The sequence below is a fragment of the Bombina bombina genome, chromosome 2 (assembly GCF_027579735.1).
Source record: "Bombina bombina isolate aBomBom1 chromosome 2, aBomBom1.pri, whole genome shotgun sequence".
Lineage (NCBI taxonomy): Eukaryota > Metazoa > Chordata > Amphibia > Anura > Bombinatoridae > Bombina > Bombina bombina.
The window spans coordinates 1,243,506,547-1,243,531,676 of record NC_069500.1 but is presented as its reverse complement, the minus strand read 5'-3'; the positions used below and the strand labels follow the sequence as shown (position 1 = coordinate 1,243,531,676).

The following is a 25,130-nucleotide window of genomic DNA, read 5'->3' as shown; positions in this document are numbered from 1 at the left end:
TCCTTTTGCTAATGGGTGCAATCCTCTGCTAATAATACACTTCTTGTTAAGAATTGTTTAATTATATCTGTATTTTTGAAGCGTTGCAACGATTTTTATATTGCTTGTAAACTTATTGAAAGTGATTTCCAAGCTTGCTAGTTTCATTGCTAAGTCTGTTTAAACATGTCTGATTCAGAGGAAACTGTTTGTTCATCATGTTCAAAAGCCAATGTGGAGCCCAATAGAACGATGTGTACCAATTGTATTGATATTGCTTTGAATAAAAGTCAATCTGTACCGATAGAGAAACTATCACCAGACAACGAAGGGGAAGTTATGCCGCCTAACTCTCCTCACGTGTCAGTACCTGCGTGCTCGGGAGATGCGTAAGATTGAGATGCCAAGTACATCTAGGCCCTTACAAATCACTTTACATGATATGGCTAATGTTATGAAAGAAGTATTATATAATATGCCCGAATTAAGGGGCAAGCGCGATAGCTCTGGGTTAAGGACAGAGCACGCTGATGACACGAGAGCCATGTCTGATACTGCGTCACAATTTGCAGAACATGAGGACGGTGAGCTTCATTCTGTCGGTGACGGTTCTGATCCGGGGAGACCGGATTCAGAAATTTCAAATTTTAAATTTAAGTTTGAGAACCTCCGTGTGTTACTAGGGGAGGTATTAGCGGCTCTGAATGATTGCGACACTGTGGCAATTCCAGAGAAAATGTGTAGGTTGGATAGATACTATGCGGTACCGGTGTGTACTGACGCCTTTCCTATACCAAAAAGACTTACAGAAATTATTAGTAAGGAGTGGGATAGACCCGGTGTGCCTTTTTCCCCTCCCCCGATATTTAGAAAAATGTTTCCTATAGACGCCACCACACGAGACTTATGGCAGACGGTCCCTAAGGTGGAGGGAGCAGTTTCTACTTTAGCCAAACGTACCACTATCCCGGTGGAGGATAGCTGTGCTTTCTCAGATCCAATGGATAAAAAATTAGAGGGTTATCTTAAGAAAATGTTTGTTCAACAGGGTTTTATATTGCAGCCTCTTGCATGCATTGCGCCTGTCACGGCTGCAGCGGCATTCTGGTTTGAGTCTCTGGAAGAGGCGATTCGCACAGCGCCATTGGATGAGGCTTTGAGCAAAGTTAGAACCCTTAAGCAAGCTAATGCGTTTGTTTCAGATGCCGTAGTACATCTAACCAAACTTACGGCTAAAAATTCCGGATTCGCCATACAGGCGCGCATAGCGCTCTGGCTTAAATCCTGGTCAGCGGATGTAACTTCCAAATCTAAGCTACTTAACATTCCTTTCAAAGGGCAGACCTTATTCGGGCCCGGCTTGAAGGAAATTATTGCTGACATTACGGGAGGTAAGGGCCACGCCCTTCCTCAGGACAGGGCCAAACCAAAGGCCAAACAGTCTAATTTTCGTGCCTTTCGTATCTTCAAGGCAGGAGCAGCATCAACTTCCTCCGCTCCAAAACAGGAAGGAACTACTGCTCGTTACAGACAGGGTTGGAAAGGCAACCAGTCATGGAACAAGGGCAAGCAGGCCAGAAAGCCTACTCCCGCCCCTAAGACAACATGAAGACAGGGCCCCCTATCCGGAGACGGATTTAGTGGGGGGCAGACTTTCTCTCTTCGTCCAGGCTTGGGCAAGAGATGTGCAGGATCCCTGGACGTTGAAGATTATATCTCAGGGATACCTTCTGGATTTCAAAACCTCTCCTCCACAAGGGAGGTTCCATCTATCGAGGTTATCAACAAACCTAGTAAAGAGAGAGGCATTTCTACAATGTGTACAAGACCTCTTAATCATGGGAGTGATCCACTCAGTTCCGCGATCGGAACAGGGACAAGGATTTTACTCAAATCTATTTGTGGTTCCCAAAAAAGAGGGAACTTTCAGACCAATCTTGGACTTAAAGATCTTAAACAAATTCCTAAGGGTACCATCGTTCAAGATGGAAACCATTCGAACCATCCTACCCATGATCCAAGAGGGTCAATATATGACCACAGTGGACTTAAAGGATGCTTACTTTCACATACCGATTCACAAAGATCATTATCGGTACCTAAGGTTTGCCTTTCGGGTTAGCTACGGCCCCGAGAATTTTTACGAAGGTTCTGGGCTCACTTCTGGCGGTACTAAGACCACGAGGCATAGCGGTGGCTCCGTACCTAGACGACATTCTGATGCAAGCGTCAAGTTTTCAGAATGCAAAGTCTCATACAGAGATAGTTCTAGCATTTCTGAGGTCGCATGGGTGGAAAGTGAACGTGGAAAAGAGTTCTCTGTTACCACTCACAAGGGTTCCTTTTCTAGGAGTCCAGGTTATCAAAGATTCTCAATGCTTGCCGTGTCCTTCATTCCATTCCAAGCCCATCAGTAGCTCAGTGCATGGAGGTAATCGGCTTAATGGTCGCGGCAATGGACATAGTGCCATTTGCGCGCCTGCATCTCAGACCGCTGCAACTATGCATGCTCAGTCAATGGAACGGGGATTACTCAGATCTGTCCCCTTTGCTAAATCTGGACCAGGAGACCAGAGATTCTCTTCTCTGGTGGTTGTCACCGGTTCATCTGTCCAAAGGAATGACCTTTCGCAGACCAGATTGGACGATTGTAACAACGGATGCCAGCCTTCTAGGCTGGGGAGCAGTCTGGAATTCCCTGAAGGCTCAGGGATCGTGGACTCAGGAGGAGAAACTCCTTCCAATAAACATTCTAGAATTAAGAGCAATATTCAATGCTCTTCTAGCTTGGCCTCAGTTAGCAAAACTGAGGTTCATCAGATTTCAGTCGGACAATATCACGACTGTGGCTTACATCAATCATCAAGGGGGAACCAAGAGTTCCCTAGCGATGTTGGAAGTCTCGAAGATAATTCGCTGGGCAGAGTCTCACTCTTGCCACCTGTCAGCGATTTACATCCCAGGCGTGGAGAACTGGGAGGCGGATTTCCTAAGTCGCCAGACTTTTCATCCGGGAGAGTGGGAACTTCACCCGGAGGTATTTGCTCAACTGATTCGTCGTTGGGGCAAACCGGATCTGGATCTCATGGCATCTCGCCAGAACGCGAAGCTTCCTTGTTACGGATCCAGGTCCAGGGACCCGGGAGCGGTGCTAGTAGATGCATTAGCAGCCCCTTGGGTTTTCAACATAGCTTATGTGTTTCCACCATTTCCGTTGCTACCTCGACTGATTGCCAGGATCAAACAGGAGAGGGCATCGGTAATTCTGATAGCGCCTGCGTGGCCACGCAGGACCTGGTATGCAGACCTAGTGGACATGTCGTCCTGTCCACCATGGTCTCTACCTCTGAGGCAGGACTTTCTGATTCAGGGTCCTTTCAACCATCCAAACCTAATTTCTCTGAGGCTGACTGCCTGGAAATTGAACGCTTGATTCTATCAAAGCGTGGGTTTTCGGATTCGGTTATTGATACATTAATACAGGCTCGGAAACCTGTGACCAGAAAAATTTACCATAAGATATGGCGTAAATATTTATATTGGTGCGAATCCAAGAGTTACTCATGGAGTAAGGTTAGGATTCCTAGGATATTGGCTTTTCTACAAGAGGGTTTAGAAAAGGGTTTATCCGCTAGTTCGCTAAAGGGACAGATTTCCGCTCTGTCTATTCTTTTACACAAACGTCTGGCTGAGAATCCAGACATCCAGGCTTTTTGTCAGGCTTTGGCTAGAATTAGGCCTGTGTTTAAAGCTGTTGCTCCTCCGTGGAGCTTAAACTTGGTTCTTAAAGTTCTTCAGGGTGTTCCGTTTGAACCCCTTCATTCCATTGATATTAAGCTTCTATATTGGAAAGTTTTGTTTCTCCAACATTGGTGTGTCCGGTCCACGGCATCATCCTTACTTGTGGGATATTCTCTTCCCCAACAGGAAATGGCAAAGAGTCCCAGCAAAGCTGGTCACATGATCCCTCCTAGGCTCCGCCCACCCCAGTCATTCTCTTTGCCGTTGCACAGGCAACATCTCCACGGAGATGGTTAAGAGTTTTTTGTAGTTTTATTCTTCTATCAAGTGTTTGTTATTTTAAAATAGTGCTGGTATGTACTATTTACTCTGAAACAGAAAAGGATGAAGATTTCTGTTTGTAAGAGGAAGATGATTTTTAGCAGACAGTAACTAAAATCGATTGCTGTTTCCACACAGGACTGTTGAGATGAAGTAACTTCAGTTGGGGGAAACAGTTAGCAGTCTTTTCTGCTTAAGGTATGACTAGCCATATTTCTAACAAGACCATGTAATGCTGGAAAGCTGTCATTTCCCCTCATGGGGACCGGTAAGCCATTTTCTTAGTTAAACATAAAAGAATAAAGGGCTTCAAAAAGGGCTTAAAAACTGGTAGACATTTTTCTGGGCTAAAACAATTGCTTTACTAGGCATATTATGCAGATTCTAACTAATTATTGGTATTATAATCTTGGGGAACGATCTTTCATTCAGACAAGGTAGTACTGCGTACTAAACCTGGGTTTTTACCTAAGGTTGTTTCTAACAGGAATATCAATCAAGAGATTGTTGTTCCATCATTATGTCCTAATCCTTCTTCAAAGAAGGAACGTCTTTTGCATAATCTAGACGTGGTCCGTGCTCTGAAGTTCTACTTACACGCAACTAAAGATTTTAGACAAACTTCTTCTCTGTTTGTCGTTTACTCTGGACAGGGGAGAGGTCAAAGGGCTTCGGCTACCTCTCTCTCTTTTTGGCTTCGTAGCATAATACGTTTAGCCTATGAGACTGCTGGACAGCAGCCTCCTGAAAGAATTACAGCTCATTCCACTAGAGCTGTGGCTTCCACCTGGGCCTTTAGGAATGAGGCCTCTGTTGAACAGATTTGCAAGGCTGCAACTTGGTCTTCACTTCATACTTTTTCCAAATTTTACAAATTTGACACTTTCGCTTCTTCAGAGGCTGGTTTTGGGAGAAAGGTTCTACAGGCAGTGGTTCCTTCTGTTTAATGTTCCTGCCTTGTCCCTCCCATCATCCGTGTACTTAGCTTTGGTATTGGTATCCCATAAGTAATGGATGACCCGTGGACTGAACACACTTAACAAGAGAAAACATAATTTATGCTTACCTGATAAATTTATTTCTCTAGTGTGTTCAGTCCACGGCCCGCCCTGTCTTTTTAAGGCAGGTTCTAAATTTTAAAATTATAACTCCAGTCACCACTGCACCTTATAGTTTCTCCTTTCTCGTCTTGTTTCGGTCGAATGACTGGATATGACATGTGAGGGGAGGAGCTATATAGCAGCTCTGCTTGGGTGATCCTCTTGCAACTTCCTGTTGGGAAGGAGAATATATCCCATAAGTAATGGATGACCCGTGGACTGAACACACTACAAGAGAAATAAATTTATCAGGTAAGCATAAATTATGTTTTCCAATTTATTTCTATCTAATTTGCTTCCTTCTCTTGGTATTCTTTGTTGAAAAGTATGTGAAGGTAGGTTCAGGGGCAGCAATGATCTAATGGGAACTAGCAGCTGGTTGATAGCTGCACATATGTCTCCTGACTTTGGTCACCTGGTGTGTGCATCTAGCTCACAGTAGTGCATTGCTGCTCCTTCAACAAAGGATGCAAAGATAATTAAGCAGATTTAATAATAGAAGTAAATTGGAAAGCTAAAATTGTATGGTCTGTCTCACAACTTTTTTTCAACCTGAGACCCCATTTTCTATTGGAAAATGTTTTGCAACCCTCCTTATTGTAATATAATCCAAAACAAACCCCTTGTCAGACAGGTGTACCATTTTTGTTTTTTATATATCAATATACCACACAAGTAATAGAATTATTAGCAAAAATAAGTAAATTCAACTTTTATAGCCATTGTTAATCACTGACTCTTTGTCTAGCTCTGTGTACCTTCTTTTTATACTTGTACATTTGTAGATGTACAAATTTAGCTATGTGCTACATCACATTAAGCAAAATACGGAAAATGTTATTCATACACAAACACGCACACTCACTCAAAAATACACACATTCATATACACAAACTCACTCACTCAAACATACACACATTCATATACACAAACACACACACTCACTCAAAAATACACACATTCATATACACAAACACACACACTCACTCAAAAATACACACATTCATATACACAAACACTTACTCACTCAAAAATACACACATTCATATACACAAACACACACACTCATTCAAAAATACACACATTCATATACACAAACACACTTACTCGCTCAAAAATACACACATTCATATACACAAACACACACACTCACTCAAAAATACACACATTCATATACACAAACTCACTCACTCACTCACTCACTCAAACATACACACATTCATATACACAAACACACAGACTCACTCAAAAATACACACACACTCACTCAAAAATACACACATTCATATACACAAACACACTTACTCACTCAAAAATACACACATTCATATACACAAACACACTTACTCAAAAATACACACATTCATATACACAAACACACACACTCACTCAAAATTACATACATTCATATACACAAACTCACTCAAAAATACACACATTCATATACACAGACAAACTCACTCAAAAATACACATTCATATACACAAACACACACACTCACTCAAAAATACACACATTCATATACACAAACGCACAAACTCACTCAAAAATACACACATTCATACATACACACAGTCACTCATACATGCACACAAACACACATACACTTAAATTATCAAGTCTTTTGGGGACCCAAAATTATTTTAAGGGAACCTTTGGGGGGTCCCAACCCCAAGTTTAAGAAGCACTGCTCTATCTGAATCATGAAATAATGATGTTGGGGTTTATGTCCAAATATGTAAGCTTCATGATGCTCCTTAATACACTTTATGAAGTAATATATTGTAACCATTTCTTTCCACTTTTTAATTTTTATTTTTTTTCCAGATATTAAACTACTTAAAGAGAGATTCATTGATATCGATCCAACAGATCAGAGGCTGCAAAAAGCAAAACTTCTTCTTCTACTTCCTCATTGTTCGGGATCAGGTGTCAGCGACCCAATAGAATTTATTTTAAATGAATACGGAGGTAATTTCTGTGATTTATTAATCTTGAAGGGATACTAACATGTAATTTTCTCAAATATTTTGCCTATTTAAAGTGACCTTAAACACTTTTAGGTGGTATTGTAAAATGATAAATCGCATTTATAAAAAGAAGTCTTCAATATACTTTCATTACCGAGTCCTGAGAGGTAGACGGCTCAGAGGGACTAAGAGCCTTAGCAGGCTTGTCTCCCTTCTTTATAACAGTGTTAAGGCATGTGGAACATAATTTAGCGGGCAGGAAATCCACGGCCTCCTCACAATATAAACAGATATGATTTAGTACAGAAGAAGTACCTTCTAACATGTCAGAGTCCTCCATAGTTTAGGTTATACCCACAGAAGGACACAAATGGAAACTTTTTTTTTTATTTATTATAGAAAACTGTACCTTTATACTTCTTTCGTCTTGCGGAAGAATTCTCAGAGTCCCTTCTCAGTCTTCTTCGATCACGTGGATAGAAGATAAACTTGGAAAAGAGTTCTCTTATCCCAAGTACCAGGGTGGAATTCCTGGGTACTATAATAGACTCCATATCCATGAGGATATTTCTAACAGACCAGAGACGTTGCAAGCTAACTTTGGCATGTCTTGCCCTCCGGACCTCCTTGAGTCCCTCTAATTGGTCTCATGGTCTCCTGTATGGACATCATTCCTTTTGCCAGGTTCTGTCTCAGACCTTTACAACTGTGCATGCTGAGGCAGTGGAACGGCGATCATTCAGATCTGTCAACAGATTGTATTAGACAGCCGGTCGAGAGAATCGCTCTCTTGGTGGCTCTGACCAGATCATCTGTCCTGAGGTACAACATGATTCTTAAGACCATCCTGGGAGATTGTGACTACAGACCAAAGCCTATCCGGATGGGGTGCTGTTTGGAGTGCCAGGAAAGCACAGAGGTTGTGGACTCAGGAGGAGTCCTCCGTCCCGATCAATATTTTGGAACTACGGGCAATCTTCAAGGCCTTGAAGGCTTGGCCACTTCTGGGTTTGTCCCAGTTTATCAGATTTCAATCGGACAATATAACCTTGGTGGCTTACATCAACCATCAGGGGGGGAATGAGAAGTATCTTGGCGATGAAGGAAGTATCTCAGATTCTGGAGTGGGTAGAGGCCCACAGCTGTTTGCTGTCAGTGATCCACATTCCGGGTGTAGACAACTGGGAGGCAGATTTTCTCAGCAAGCAATCCTTCCATCCAGGGGAATGGTCTCTCCATTTTTGCAGAGATTTGCAGCAAGTGGGGGGACGCCGGAGATAGATCTCATGGCGTCACGACTCAATACCAAGCTACCCAGGTATGGGTCAAGGTCGGGGGATCCCCAAGCGGATCTAATAGATTCACTAGCAGTGCCCTGGAGGTTCAAACTCATATCTTTTTCCTCCATTACCGCTTCTTCCTCGAGTGGTGGCCCACATCAAGCAGGAGCGGGTATCGGTAATCCTGATTGCTCCATCGTGGCCGCAAAGGACGTGGTTTGTGGATCTAGTGGGGATGTCATCTCCTCTGTGGAAGTTACCTTGTCGCAGAGACCTGCTGATACAAGGTCCATTTGTTTATTAAAATCTAGATTCTTTGAGTCTGATTGCGTGGAGATTGAACGCTTAGTCTTAGCCAAGAGAGGTTTCTCTGAGAGTGTCATTGATACTCTTATTCAAGCTCATAAACCAGTTACTCTGCGTATCTACCACAAGGTGTGAAGGACCTACTTATTCTGGTGTGAAGAGAGTGGTTTTTCCTCACACAGAGTTAAGGTTGCCAGGATCTTATCTTTTCTCCAGTATTGATTTACCGTTGCTAACGTCGGAATACAAATAATATGGTATCGATGTATATATACGACATAGACGCATGCACAGTAGCATTTTCAGAAAAAAAAGCCGATCTATAGACACAGAAGTGTGAGCGAGATTCAGTGGGAGGAAAACTCAGCGTCACTTCATTAACATGTGTGAAGTATAGAGTTCGTTTATGCTGCCCACATTTGAGATGTTATGGAGGGGTTGGAGAACAGACGTCCATTAACGGTTAGACTGGAAAAATGAATATTTAATAAAACATTTTTAAAATTAATATTTTTTAAAAATTAACAATGCGTTTCGAATGTAATGTTATAGAGGAAGATAGAGTAAGCTTGAACAATGTGTGACCCATTAAAATATTCTGTACATTTATAAAACATAGTGCTAACTTTAAATCATTGTGCAAAATGGAAACATTATTAAAAAAAATAGTGGTATCTTTTTATTATGATAGTTTACATAGTTCAAGCAGATTGCAAGTCTTCAGTTTGTCAGAATACTTCTATAGAGTTAGAAAGAGGCATTAAAATTCACTACATGCCGAACCTTCCGTTGGTCAAAACATTAAAACTAGGAAAGTGCCCAAGGGGGCTATTCTATCTACCATTATAGAGGGTAAAATATGTAATATGTAACTTCATCAAAGACTCAACCTAAGGCCCTACGGTTCTTGTGAAAAAAGTAAATTTATGCTTACCTGATAAATTTATTTCTTCTATGGTAAGACGAGTCCACGGATTCATCCATTACTTGTGGGATATTATCCTTCCTAACAGGAAGTGGCAAAGAGCACCACAGCAGAGCTGTCTATATAGCTCCTCCCTTAGCTCCACCCCCCAGTCATTCGACCGAAGGTACAGGAAGAAAAAGGAGAAACTACAAGGTGCAGAGGTGACTGAGTTTAAATCAAAAAAATATAATCTGTCTTAAAATGACAGGGCGGGCCGTGGACTCGTCTTACCATAGAAGAAATCAATTTATCAGGTAAGCATAAATTTACTTTTCTTCTATAAAGGGAAGACGAGTCCACGGATTTATCCATTACTTGTGGGATACAATACCAAAGCTACAGGACACGGATGAACGGGAGGGACAAGACAGATGGTTAAACAGAAGGCACCACTGCTTGAAGAACTTTTCTCCCAAAAACAGCCTCCGAAGAAGCAAAGGTATCAAATTTGTAAAATTTGGAAAAGGTATGAAGCGAAGACCAAGTCGCAGCCTTACAAATCTGTTCAACAGAAGCATCATTTTTAAAAGCCCATGTGGAAGCCACCGCTCTAGTAGAGTGAGCCGTAATTCTTTCAGGAAGCTGCTGTCCAGCAGTCTCGTATGCCAAACGGATGATGCTTTTTAGCCAAAAGGCAAGAGAGGTAGCCGTAGCTTTTTGACCTCTACAATTTCCAGAATAGACAACAAACAAAGAAGAAGTTTGACGGAAATCTTTGGTCGCTTGCAAGTAAAACTTTAAAGCACAAACCACGTCCAAGTTGTGCAATAGACGCTCCTTCTTAGAGGAAGGATTAGGACACAGAGAAGGAACAACAATTTCCTGATTGATATTCTTATTAGTAACAACCTTAGGAAGAAATCCAAGTTTGGTACGCAGAACCACCTTATCAGCATGGAAAACAAGATAAGGCGAGTCACATTGCAATGCAGATAGTTCAGAAACTTTTCGAGCCGAAGAGATAGCAACTAAAAACAGAACTTTCCAAGATAGAAGCTTAATATCTATGGAATGCATAGGTTCAAACGGAACCCTTTGAAGAACTTTAAGAACTAAATTCAAACTCCATGGCGGAGCAACAGGATTAAACACAGGCTTGATTCTAACTAAAGCCTGACTGAACGTCTGGAACATCTGCCAGACGTTTGTGCAGTAGAATTGATAAAGCAGATATCTGTTTTAAGGAACTAGCTGATAGCACCTTCTCCAATCCTTCTTGGAGAAAGGACAAAATCCTAAGAATCCTGATCTTACTCCATGAGTAGCGTTTGGATTCGCACCAATAAAGATATTTACGCCATATCTTATGATACATTTTCCTGGTGACAGGCTTTCGAGCCAGAATCAATGTATATATGACTGACTCAGAGAACCCCCGCTTGGATAAGATCAAGCGTTCAATCTCCAAGCAGTCAGTCGCAGAGAAACTAGATTTGGATGCTGGAACGGACCTTGAATCAGAAGGTCCTGTCTCAGTGGCAGAGTCCATGCTGGAAGAGATGACAAGTCCACCAGGTCTGCATACCAAGTACTGCGTGGCCACGCAGGTGCTATTAAAATCACCAAAGCTCTCTCCTGTTTGATTCTGGCAATCAATTGAGGAAGGAGAGGAAATGGTGGAAACACATAAGCCAGGTTGAACGACCAGGGTACTGCCAGAGCATCTATCAGTACTGCCTGAGGATCTCTTGACCTGGACCCGTAACGAGGAAGTTTGGCATTCTGACAAGACGCCTTCAGATTCACTTCTGGTGTGCCCCATTGCTGAATCAATTGTGCAAACACCTCCGGATGGAGTTCCCACTCCCCCGGATGAAAAGTCTCCTGGGATATAGATTGCTGGTAGATGGCAAGAGTGAGTCTCTGCCCATCTGATTATTTTGGTAACCTCTATCATCGCTAGAGAACTCTTTGTTCCCCCCTGATGATTGATATATGCTACAGTCGTGATATTGTCCGACTGAAATCTTATGAATCTGGCCGACGCCAGCTGAGGCCACGCCTGAAGTGCGTTGAATATCGCTTTCAGTTCTAGAATATTTATAGGGAGGAGAGTCTCCTCCTGAGTCCACAAACCCTGTGCTTTCAGGGAATTCCAGACTGCACCCCAGCCCAATAGGCTGGCGTCCGACGTCACTATGACCCACGCTAGCCTGCGGAAACACATTCCCTTGGACAGATGATCCTGTGACAACCACCAAAGAAGAGAGTTTCTGGTCTCTTGATCCAGATTTACCTGAGGAGATAAATCTGCATAATCCCCATTCCACTGTTTGAACACGCAAAGTTGCAGTGGTCTGAGATGCAAGCGAGCAAACGGAACTATGTCCATTGCCGCTACCATTAAGCCGATTACCTCCATACACTGAGCCACTGACGGCTGAGGAATGGAATGAAGAGCTCGGCAGATGGATAAAATGTTTGATTTCCTGACCTCTGTCAGAAAAATTTTCATGTCCACCGAATCTATCAGTTCCCAGGAATGGAACTCTTGTGAGAGGGATAAGTGAACTCTTTTTTACGTTCACCTTCCACCCGTGAGATCTTAGAAAAACCAATACGATGTCCGTGTGAGACTTGGCTAGTTGGTAAGTTGATGCCTGGATTAAGATATCGTCCAGACAAGGCACCACAGCTATGCCCCGCGACCTTAGAACCCGCCAGAAGGGACCCTAGCACCTTAGTGAAAATTCTGGGAGCCGTGGCCAAACTGAAGGGAAGAGCCACAAACTGGTAATGCTTGTCCAGAATGGCGAACCTGAGGAACTGGTGATGATCTTTGTGGATAGGAATGTGTAGATACGCATCCTTTAAGTATACGGTGGTCATGTACTGACCCCCCTGGATCATTGGCAAAATAGTCCGAATGGTCTCCATCTTGAAGGATGGGACTCTGAGGAATTTGTTTAGGAATTTGAGATCCAAAATTGGTCTGAAAGTTCCCTCTTTTTTGGGAACCAAAAACAGATTGGAGTAGAACCCTTGCCCCTGTTCTGTTTCCGGAACTGGGCAGATCACTCCCATGGAATATAGGTCTTCTACACAGCGTAAGAACGCCTCTCTTTTCGTCTGGTTTACAGACAATTGAGAAAGATGGAATCTCCCCCTTGGGGGAGAATCTTTGAAATCTAGAAGATACCCCTGGGTTACTATTTCTAAAGCCCAGGAGTCCTGAACGTCTCTTGCCCGAACCTGAGCGAAAAGAGAAAGTCTGCCCCCTACTAGATCCGGTCCCGGATCGGGGGCTACCCCTTCATGCTGTCTTGGTGGCAGCAGCGGGCTTCTTGGCCTGTTTACCCTTGTTCCAAGTCTGGTTTGGTCTCCAGACTGACTTGGATTGAGCAAGATTCCCCTCTTGCTTTGCGGCAGAGGAAGAGGGACTACCTTTGAAGTTTCAAAAGGAACGAAAATTATTTTGTTTGGTCCTCATCTTATTCGTCTTATCCTGAGGAAGGGCATGGCCTTTCCCTCCAATGATGTCTGAAATGATCTCTTTCAGTTCAGGCCCGAATAGGGTCTTACCCTTGAAAGGGATGGCTTAAAGCTTACCTTTTGATGACACATCAGCAGACCAGGACTTAAGCCATAACGCTCTACGCGCTAAAATGACAAAACCTGAATTTTTCGCCGCTAATTTAGCCAATTGAAAAGCGGCATCTGTAATGAAAGAATTAGCTAGCTTGAGAGCCCTAATTCTATCCAGAATATCCTCTAATGGAGTCTCAACCTGAAGAGCCTCTTCCAGAGCCTCGAACCAAAAGGACGCTGCAGTAGTTACAGGAACAATGCACGCTATAGGTTGGAGAAGAAAACTTTGATGAACAAATATTTTCTTCAGGAGACCCTCTAATTTTTTATCCATAGGATATTTGAAAGCACAACTGTCCTCAATAGGTATAGTTGTACGCTTAGCCAGGGTAGAAATAGCTCCCTCCACCTTAGGGACCGTCTGCCACGAGTCCCGCACGGCGTCTGATATGGGAAACATTTTCTTAAAAGTAGGAGGGGGAGCGAACGGAATACCTGGTCTATCCCACTCCTTAGTAACAATTTCCGAAATCCTCTTAGGGACCGGAAAAACGTCAGTGTAGGCAGGAACCTCTAGGAATCTGTCCATTTTACACAATTTCTCTGGAACTACAATAGGGTCACAATCATCCAGAGTCGCTAAAACCTCCCTGAGCAATAAGCGGAGGTGTTCTAGTTTAAATTTAAAAGCAGTCATATCTGAATCTGTCTGAGGGAACATATTTCCTAAATCAGAAATCTCTCCCTCAGCCAGCAAATCCCTCACTTCAGAACATTGTGAGGGTACATCGGATATGGCTAATAAAGCGTCAGAGGGCTCAGCGTTTGTTCTCACACCAGACCAGCTGTGCTTCCCCTGCAACCCAGGCAGCTTAGATAAAACCTCTGTGAGGGTAGTATTAATAACTGCGGCCATATCTTGCAGGGTGAAAGTATTAGACGCACTAGAAGTACTTGGCGTCGCTTGTGCGGGCGTTAATGATTGTGACACTTGGGGAGAATTAGATGGTATAACCTGATTCTCTTCTAACTGAGAATCATCCTGCGACATACTTTTAATAGCTAAAATATGTTCTTTACAATTTATTGACCTTTCAGTGCATGAAGGACACATTCTAAGTGGAGGTTCCACAATGGCTTCTAAACATATTGAACATTGACTTTCCTCAATGTCAGACATGTTGAACAGGCTAGTAATGACTACAAACAAGCATGAAAACACTTTATTTAGTGAAAAAAATAACAATCATAAAAAACGGTACTGCGCCTTTAAGAGAAAAAAAAGCATACACGTTCTGCAAAACAGCCTAAACATGCACCAAATTTTTCAAAATTTTGTATGTAGACCCAATATAGGTAGTTAAGATTGCACCACAAAATGTTTTAATAATTAACCCCTTCATTTCCAAACCGGATCGAAAATAGGCCCAGATCCGGAAAAAAAACACTCCCAGCACCTTGCCACAGCGCTGCTCGAAAGTGTGGGTTAAAAGCTTCGATTTGGCCCAAAACCTACACCAGGGCCCTCAGGAGTTAGAGCTTGCTGCTTGCTGATAAAAACTAACTGCGCATCTGAGGCGCAAAAATAGGCCCCGCCCATCTCACTCGATGTTTCCTCAGCCTTAAAGATCCGCACCAGAACGGTTATAACTAGCCATGTGGGTTCTCAGACCCTAAAGTTAAGCCATGTGTCCCTGAATAAAGTTTGCCCAAAACGTTATTGCCCACAAAAACGTTAAAGCACTCCCAAATCAAAAAAACGTTTGCTCACAAACATTTGCCATTCAGTGTCAATCATATTTGTAATTGGCCCCATATGCAAGCTAAGTAATGCCCTTCTTTTAGCACTAGGATTACTGCTTATCCTTACCCTCCTGGGTATAATGTCAGCCTTTCTGAAATACACAGTCTCTCCAGAAAAATATGACTGAACATACCTCATTGCTGCATAGCATGAAACCGTTCCTCACACTGAAGTTTCCTGTACTTCTCAGCCTCTGTGGGAACAGCAATGAACCTTAGTTATAAATGCTAAGATCATCATCCTCCAGGCAGCAGTCTTCATCCATCTGCTGCTTGAGAGTAAATAGTACACACCGGTACCATTTAAAATTACAAACTCTTGCTTGAAGAAATTAAAAACTAACATTTCTCTTGTTAAGTGTATCCAGTCCACGGATCATCCATTACTTATGGGATATTAACTCCTCCCCAACAGGAAGTGCAAGAGGATTCACCCAGCAGAGCTGCTATATAGCTCCTCCCCTAACTGCCATTACCAGTCATTCTCTTGCACCCAACGACTAGATAGGATGTGTGAGAGGACTATGGTGATTATATTTAGTTTTATACCTTCAATCAAAAGTTTGTTATTTTATAATAGCACCGGAGTGTGTTATTCCTTCTCTGGTAGAATTTGAAGAAGAATCTACCTGAGTTTTTACTATGATTTTAGCCGGCGTAGTTAAGATCATATTGCTGTTTCTCGGCCATCTGAGGAGAGGTAAACTTCAGATCAGGGGACAGCGGGCAGATTAATCTGCAAAGAGGTATGTAGCAGCTTATTATTTTCTGACAATGGAATTGATGAGAAAATTCTGCCATACCGATATAATGTAAACTCAGCCTTAAATGCAGTAGCAGCAACTGGTATCAGGCTGTCATGTATGTATATTTTACACTTCAGTATTCTGGGGAATGGCACTTCACTGGAATTATACTGTGTGCATAAGACTTTAGCCTAATTTGCAGGGACTGGCAACAGGCTCTTTAATAACACTTAATTTATGTTAAACCTTTTTTGCTGGCATGTAAAATCGTTTCATTTTCTGAGGTACTGGGTGAATAAAATGTTTTGGGCATTATTTTTTCCACTTGGCAGTTGTTTTATTTAATTTATGACAGTTTACTGATCTCTCTCACTGTTGTGTGTGAGGGGGAGGTCAAAAAATTCAGTCAGAAGCTCATTGTATTTCCTGCATGATCCGGTTCATCTCTACAGAACTCAGGGGTCTTCAAAACTTGTTTTGAGGGAGGTAATCATTCACAGCAGAGCTGTGAGATTGTAGTTGACTGTGATAAAAAACGTTTATTTCTGTAACTTTTTTTTTTTTTCTGCTATCAGGGTTAGTTATCCTTCGCTAATGGGAACAAACCTTTGCTAAAATTGTGTTTTTTACAAAGATTTGATGCTATAACCTTTCAGTTTATTAACTTTCAACTGTCATAACTCTTTCTGTGCTTCTTATAGGCACAGTACGTTTTCATATTATAGTAAATTACTTGAAAAGTATTTCCAAGTTGCTAGTTTATTTGCTAGTGTGTTAAACATGTCTGATTCAGAGGAAGACATCTGTGCTATATGTGCTAATGCCAAAGTGGAGCCCAATAGAAATTTATGTACTAACTGTATTGATGCTACTTTAAATAAAAGTCAATCTGTACAAATTGAACACATTTCACCAAACAACGAGGGGAGAGTTATGCCGACTAACTCGCCTCACGTGTCAGTACCTGCATCTCCCGCTCGGGGGGTGCGTGATATTGTGGCGCCGAGTACATCTGGGCGGCCATTACAAATCACATTACAGGATATGGCTACTGTTATGACTGAAGTTTTGGCTAAATTACCAGAACTAAGAGGTAAGCGTGATCACTCTGGGGTGAGAACAGAGTGCGCTGATAATGTTAGGGCCATGTCAGATACTGCGTCACAACTTGCAGAACATGAGGACGGAGAGCTTCATTCTGCGGCTGACGGTTCTGATCCAAACAGATTGGATTCAGATATTTCAAATTTTAAATTTAAGCTGGAAAACCTCCGTGTATTACTAGGGGAGGTGTTAGCGGCTCTGAATGATTGTAACACAGTTGCAATACCAGAAAAAATGTGTAGGTTGGATAAATATTTTGCGGTACCGTCGAGTACTGACGTTTTTCCTATACCTAAGAGACTTACTGAAATTGTTACTAAGGAGTGGGATAGACCCGGTGTGCCGTTCTCACCCCCTCCGATATTTAGAAAGATGTTTCCAATAGACACCACCACACGGGACTTATGGCAAACGATCCCTAAGGTGGAGGGAGCAGTTTCTACTTTAGCTAAGCGTACCACTATCCCGGTGGAGGATTGCTGTGCTTTTTCAGATCCAATGGATAAAAAGTTAGAGGGTTACCTTAAGAAAATGTTTGTTCAACAAGGTTTTATATTGCAACCCCTTGCATGCATTGCGCCTGTCACGGCTGCAGCAGCATTTTGGTTTGAGTCTCTGGAAGGGACACTTGAATCAGCTCCATTAGATGAGATTACACACAGGCTTAAAGCTCTTAAGTTAGCTAACTCATTTATTTCAGATGCCGTAGTACATTTAACTAAGCTTACGGCTAAGAATTCCGGATTCGCCATTCAGGCGCGCAGAGCACTGTGGCTAAAATCCTGGTCAGCTGACGTTACTTCTAAGTCTAAATTACTTAATATACCTTTCAAAGGGCAGACCTTATTCGGGCCCGGATTGAAAGAAATTATCGCTGACATTACAGGAGGTAAAGGCCATGCCCTGCCTCAAGACAGAGCCAAACCTAAGGCTAGACAATCTAATTTTCGTTCCTTTCGGAATTTCAAAGCAGGAGCAGCATCAACTTCCTCTGCTCCAAAACAAGAAGGATCTGTTGCTCGCTACAGACAAGGCTGGAGACCTAACCAGTCCTGGAACAAGGGCAAGCAGGCCAGGAAACCTGCTGGTGCCCCTAAAACAGCATGAATTGAGGGCCCCCGATCCGGGAACGGATCTAGTGGGGGGCAGACTTTCTCTCTTCGCCCAGGCTTGGGCAAGAGATGTCCAGGATCCCTGGGCGCTAGAGATAATATCTCAGGGATACCTTCTGGACTTCAAATACTCTCCCCCAAGAGAGAGATTTCATCTGTCAAGGTTGTCAACAAACCAAATAAAGAAAGAGGCGTTTCTACACTGCGTACAAGAGCTTTTATTAATGGGAGTAATCCATCCAGTTCCACGGTCGGAACAGGGACAAGGGTTTTACTCAAATCTGTTTGTGGTTCCCAAAAAAGAGGGAACTTTCAGGCCAATCCTGGATTTAAAGATCCTAAACAAATTCCTAAGAGTTCCATCGTTCAAAATGGAGACTATTCGGACAATTTTACCCATGATCCAAAAGGGTCAGTACATGACCACAGTGGATTTAAAGGATGCTTACCTTCACATACCGATTCACAAAGATCATTACCGGTATCTAAGGATTGCCTTTCTAGACAGGCATTACCAGTTTGTAGCTCTTCCATTCGGATTGGCTACGGCTCCGAGAATCTTCACAAAGGTTCTGGGTGCTCTTCTGGCGGTACTAAGACCGCGAGGAATTGCGGTAGCTCCGTACCTAGACGACATTCTGATACAAGCTTCAAGCTTTCAAACTGCCAAGTCTCATACAGAGTTAGTACTGGCATTTCTAAGGTCGCATGGATGGAAGGTGAACGAAAAGAAGAGTTCTCTCTTTCCACTCACAAGAGTTCCCTTCTTGGGGACTCTTATAGATTCTGTAGAAATGAAGATTTACCTGACAGAAGACAGGTTAACAAAGCTTCAAAATGCATGCCGTGTCCTTCATTCCATTCAACACCCGTCAGTAGCTCAATGCATGGAGGTGATCGGCTTAATGGTAGCAGCAATGGACATAGTACCCTTTGCACGCCTACATCTCAGACCGCTGCAATTGTGCATGCTAAGTCAGTGGAATGGGGATTACTCAGACTTGTCCCCTACTCTGAATCTGGATCAAGAGACCAGAAATTCTCTTCTATGGTGGCTTTCTCGGCCACATCTGTCCAGGGGGATGCCATTCAGCAGGCCGGACTGGACAATTGTAACAACAGACGCCAGCCTACTAGGTTGGGGCGCTGTCTGAAATTCTCTGAAGGCTCAGGGACAATGGAATCAGGAGGAGAGTCTCCTACCAATAAACATTCTGGAATTGAGAGCAGTTCTCAATGCCCTTCTGGCTTGGCCCCAGTTAACAACTCGGGGGTTCATCAGGTTTCAGTCGGACAACATCACGACTGTAGCTTACATCAACCATCAGGGAGGGACAAGAAGCTCCCTAGCAATGATGGAAGTATCAAAGATAATTCGCTGGGCAGAGTCTCACTCTTGCCACCTGTCAGCAATCCACATCCCGGGAGTGGAGAACTGGGAGGCGGATTTCTTAAGTCATCAGACTTTTCATCCGGGGGAGTGGGAACTTCATCCGGAGGTCTTTGCCCAAATACTTCGATGTTGGGGCAAACCAGAGATAGATCTCATGGCGTCTCGACAGAACGCCAAGCTTCCTCGTTACGGGTCCAGATCCAGGGATCCGGGAGCGGTTCTGATAGATGCTTTGACAGCACCTTGGACCTTCGGGATGGCTTATGTGTTTCCACCCTTCCCGATGCTTCCTCGATTGATTGCCAGAATCAAACAGGAGAGAGCATCAGTGATTCTAATAGCGCCTGCATGGCCACGCAGGACTTGGTATGCAGATCTAGTGGACATGTCATCCTGTCCACCTTGGTCGCTACCTCTGAAACAGGACCTTCTGATCCAGGGTCCCTTCAAACATCAAAATCTAATTTCTCTGAAGCTGACTGCTTGGAAATTGAACGCTTGATTTTATCAAAACGTGGTTTTTCTGAGTCAGTTATCGATACCTTAATACAGGCTAGGAAGCCTGTTACCAGAAAGATTTACCATAAGATATGGCGCAAATACTTATATTGGTGCGAATCCAAGAGTTACTCATGGAGTAAGGTTAGGATTCCGAGGATATTGTCTTTTCTACAAGAAGGTTTAGAAAAGGGTTTATCCGCTAGTTCCTTAAAGGGACAGATTTCAGCTCTGTCCATTCTTTTACACAAACGTCTGTCAGAAGTTCCGGACGTTCAAGCTTTTTGTCAGGCTTTAGCTAGGATCAAGCCTGTGTTTAAAACTGTTGCTCCACCATGGAGTTTGAACTTAGTTCTTAATGTTTTACAGGGGGTTCCGTTTGAACCCCTTCATTCCATTGATATCAAGTTGTTATCTTGGAAAGTTCTGTTTTTAATGGCGATTTCCTCGGCTCGAAGAGTCTCTGAGTTATCTGCCTTACATTGTGATTCTCCTTATCTGATTTTTCATTCAGACAAGGTAGTTCTGCGTACTAAACCTGGGTTCCTACCTAAGGTGGTCACTAACAGGAATATCAATCAAGAGATTGTGGTTCCATCTTTGTGTCCTAATCCTTCTTCGAAAAAGGAACGTCTGCTACACAATCTAGATGTAGTCCGTGCCCTGAAATTTTATCTACAGGCAACTAAGGATTTTCGACAAACGTCTTCCCTGTTTGTCGTTTATTCTGGTCAGAGGAGAGGTCAAAAAGCTTTGGCTACCTCTCTCTCCTTTTGGCTTCGTAGCATAATACGGTTAGCCTATGAGACTGCTGGACAGCAGCCTCCTGAAAGAATTACAGCACATTCTACTAGAGCTGTGGCTTCCACTTGGGCCTTTAAGAATGAGGCTTCTGTTGAACAGATTTGCAAGGCTGCAACTTGGTCTTCTCTTCATACTTTTTCAAAATTTTACAAATTTGACACTTTTGCTTCTTCGGAGGCTGTTTTTGGGAGAAAGGTTCTTCAGGCAGTGGTTCCTTCCGTATAAAGAGCCTGCCTGTCCCTCCCGTCATCCGTGTACTTTAGCTTTGGTATTGGTATCCCATAAGTAATGGATGATCCGTGGACTGGATACACTTAACAAGAGAAAACATAATTTATGCTTACCTGATAAATTTATTTCTCTTGTAGTGTATCCAGTCCACGGCCCGCCCTGTCACTTTAAGGCAGGTAATTTTTCCATTAAACTACAGTCACCACTGCACCCTATGGTTTTCCTTTCTCTGCATGTTTTCGGTCGAATGACTGGTAATGGCAGTTAGGGGAGGAGCTATATAGCAGCTCTGCTGGGTGAATCCTCTTGCACTTCCTGTTGGGGAGGAGTTAATATCCCATAAGTAATGGATGATCCGTGGACTGGATACACTACAAGAGAAATAAATTTATCAGGTAAGCATAAATTATGTTTTTATCACCTCTTTCACTTTACCCTTCCTAGTACTTAGAGTAGGCAAAGAGAATGACTGGGGGTGGAGCTAAGGGAGGAGCTATATAGACAGCTCTGCTGTGGTGCTCTTTGCCACTTCCTGTTAGGAAGGATAATATCCCACAAGTAATGGATGAATAATAATAATATGATATATAGTCTAAGGGTATTACATTTGCTATGTATTCCTACGGGAAAGGAGAGCTGCCTAGTCCCTTCTGGGCCATAAGTCTTATATAAGCAGAATACAATCCAAGGTAGACTGCTTGATGGTGGATATATTTGTTACTAAGTAAAAGAGTTTTGTATATCAGGAAGGTTGACTGAGTTTGATTTTTAAAGTGCATCGATAAAATAAGTAATTATCCTGTTCTGTTAGGTATTAGTCCTGGACATCAACTATCTGTTTAACCCCTGGGAGCATATAAGTTCTATAACATAAAATAAGGTAACATATATGTGAAGCTCCCCTTTTAAACTTCCTTTAAAAAAACTAGTAATAGAAGCAAACTTTCTCTGTAAATGGAATCACAAGACAAAGGCGCCTCCTAGTACGATACAAGCAAAGATAAAACACACCAGCGCCAAAGAGTGGCTAAAATACCCAAAGAAAGCAGAAAATTGAAATAAAATAAATATTTATTACTGAACTATAAAAACAAATGATAAAAAACAGTATTATAAAAAGGCGTAAGTAATTCTCACAATGCCAGAGGTGATGAGTATACTCAGGTTGGCCAACCTTAACAGAGGAGTAAAATATGCAATATGCAATGTGACAAGGTAGAAATATCTATACAGGCAAATATGAGGACGATAACAACACAGAGAGATAAAAATACGGACTAAAAAGATCTATAAAGTCTTCTTCACAAGTGCTTAATACTTGTGATAGCGGTTAAAGCTGTTATAACTGTGCTAGCGGTCTTTTTTGAAGTCTGTGATAAAATATTATAGTCAAGATACTTGACATGAACAGTTATTAGTATGAACAGATGATCTGCAGAGTATCAGATGGTTTTTAGGCGAATAAAGTTAGTGTCAATAACAGATAATACATCTAAATCAATGTATATCCGTATAAATGTGCAGCTGAACGGTACCTTAAATATATGTTCTTCTTGCAATTTGTCCACTGTGAGTCCTCCGTTTCACTTCTATGGAAGCTTTGTGTTCAAATCCTTCATATGCTCAAAATTACAGCCGATCGTGAAGCCGGTAAGAACTTCACAGCGTTCTCCTGCTGTGAGCCCACAGAGTGCGCGCCTTCTCCGGAAGGGTCTCTGATTGGTCCCTGTTCCTGGGGGAGTAACCTCTTACAGTGAAGGTGACGGCTCTACGGCTGTAATTCGGAGGAGTTCTCGTTTGATCCTTAGTGTTGTCCCTGGGATGAAAAAGTATGCAGCAACGCGTTTCAGCTGAGATTACTCAACCTTTGTCAAGCTTGTTGATTCATCATTTGAAGGAATTAAACAAAATATCTACATCAAAGGACACTTTGACCTTGGGATTCATCTAAGGACTAACATTGAACAGATAAGAGTCCACAGGACTTATTGCTCTTAATCATATACACTACATAATATTCATTCCATTGGTTATTCTGTTACATTATTTATTGTTATTTAGTCATTGGTTGTGTATACACACACACATGTGTGTGTGTATGTATATATATATATATATATACATACACACATACATACATATATACATATATACATACATACATACACCGTTATATAGATAGCGCGCTGTATATAGGATTACCACATTTATTATTTTTTTATATTTGCGCCCCCTAGAGTTGACACATAGTGTGTACAAGAGAATATTAGTAATAGAAGCAGTATGCGGTCAATAATGAAGTATGCTACCATCTAACTAAGGATTAAGATAAGATATAAAAACATGTATTGAACTTTATCCCTGATGATGCTTTGGGAACTCTAAGGTAAATTGCAATTAAGCATTCATGCAGTAGCTGGGAAGTAGTAATACTGAATTGTGCAATGCGTCACTTCGTGGAAATTCAGGAATATATTCTCATAAGAATTGTTCATAAATAAGTAGGGCAATCTGTACCATTAGGCAGACTAGAAAAGTTAAGGTACTTGTAAAATTATAGTATTGATGTGTCTGCAGGACAATAGTAAAATAATTATATACAAGACATTCAACAGTGCTAGGTATACCTGCACCAAAACGGAGCAATAGCCAACAGGGTTAAAGCAGTGAACTGGGACAAAATTATGTTCATACATCTAGGATCAGTTACTGCATTTCACAGTCTCTCTTGTTGCAAGTAATTAATCAGTCCCTGGGATATATAGCGGTTTTCATAGAAACAGATATTTGATGCAGCATACTGGTCCGTCGTTGCGGGTACCGGGCGACCAGTCAAGCAATTCCTCTTGCCCTAAGGTCATAAGTTGAATTGTCTGTGACTTGGGGACCATCCTGTGGCTGCGGACGTTTAGAAGCCAGCCAAATTAATCTGAATCCGCCATTTTCTGTAAGAAACGAGTGTACAACATCATTGAATGTCCTGTGGGAGAAGATGGCTGGCTGCAATCAGGTTCCTGCCCCATATGTGTATGAGATGCATCCAACCAAAGCTTGAACTGCATAGGGGTCTGTTCCGTTGCCTGTGCAGGGAAGCATCGAGCATCGGCACCTTGTATCGCCTCTATAGTACCATCTCTCCTTGCAGATTTCGGTGCGTTATAGGTATCATCAGTGTGAGGCGGTGCTCCGCCATAGTTTGATTCCAGCTGTGTGTCCTCTGGCCCCATGGTGTTACTGGTGAAGGGCTGTTTTGGCGGTTGCTGACATCGGAGGGTTTTATTAGGAGTTAAAAAAAAAACATCCCTCATGTGCTGGATTAAAAATCCTTTAGTTGGCTTGGCACAGGGAGATGCTAAGTCCACAGCTACGGTCTGCGTGCAAGTGGAAAGTGAGGTTTCGTGCTTTCAGGCAAACAGGCGTACCTTTAGGAAGGTCAGTTGCTTGCAAGGCTCTCGTCTCTCGCAGAAGTTCTCCCATAGTTGCTGTCAGGGAGTTGAACAATGGTGCGAAGGTCTCAACAAGACATGAGGTGATGTGCTCCATCTTGTTTATCTTCGAGGTGGGCACGGTAGAAAAGCCTGCAGGCTTAATTTTATTTATTTATTTTTTACAATGTAACATTTTATTTTATTTTTTTTATTATTATTTGTTGTTGAGGATATACATGAAAATATAGGTATACAATGTATATGCAGTATATATAACATAGTAGTATATATAATAAGTTGTACAGGCATGAAAGAAAAAAAATATTAAAACTTACAATGAGAATTTGAAAAGAGCCTGTGATACAAAATCATAATTTGCTATTATCCTCTTTTTTTTATCCCTTCATATAACAATAAAAGACCACGGGAGTCTCCACGAGTATAGCAGAACTTCTAGCCTTAACCCGATCTGGTATATACCAGCTATCTAGTTGAAGCTCCCTGAGTCCTATCAGTGTGCCAGACCCCGAGTAGGTGAGTGCTGCGTCACACTTTCTGTGACACTTTGTGTGAGCCCTGCTAGCGCAGCAACAACCCTCTGCGGACGGAAATGGATGCGGAGGCACAGATCATCGATGCCTTAAATGGCCTAATACATAGATTAGATGCGCACTATAATAGTCTATCGTGGGAAATCAAGTTGGCTATCTCCCCTTTACGGGGATCTCCAGAAGAACTCCCGGAAACAGCTGATGACAATATATCAGCTATCGGAGGCTCTTGGCAACGGTGTGTGGGATCTGTTAATAAGAGAGACAC

General features: G+C 42.3%; 1 protein-coding gene across 1 annotated transcript in view; it reads left to right on the top strand.

The window, feature by feature from the left end:
• The window catches only part of NSUN7 (NOP2/Sun RNA methyltransferase family member 7), a 340,200-nt gene that overhangs the window by 159,230 nt on the left and 155,840 nt on the right, over positions 1-25,130 (top strand). The window contains exon 7 of the mRNA XM_053704032.1: positions 6,969-7,112. Coding sequence (XP_053560007.1) covers positions 6,969-7,112 — 144 coding nt within the window. The remainder of the gene's footprint in view (positions 1-6,968; positions 7,113-25,130) is intronic.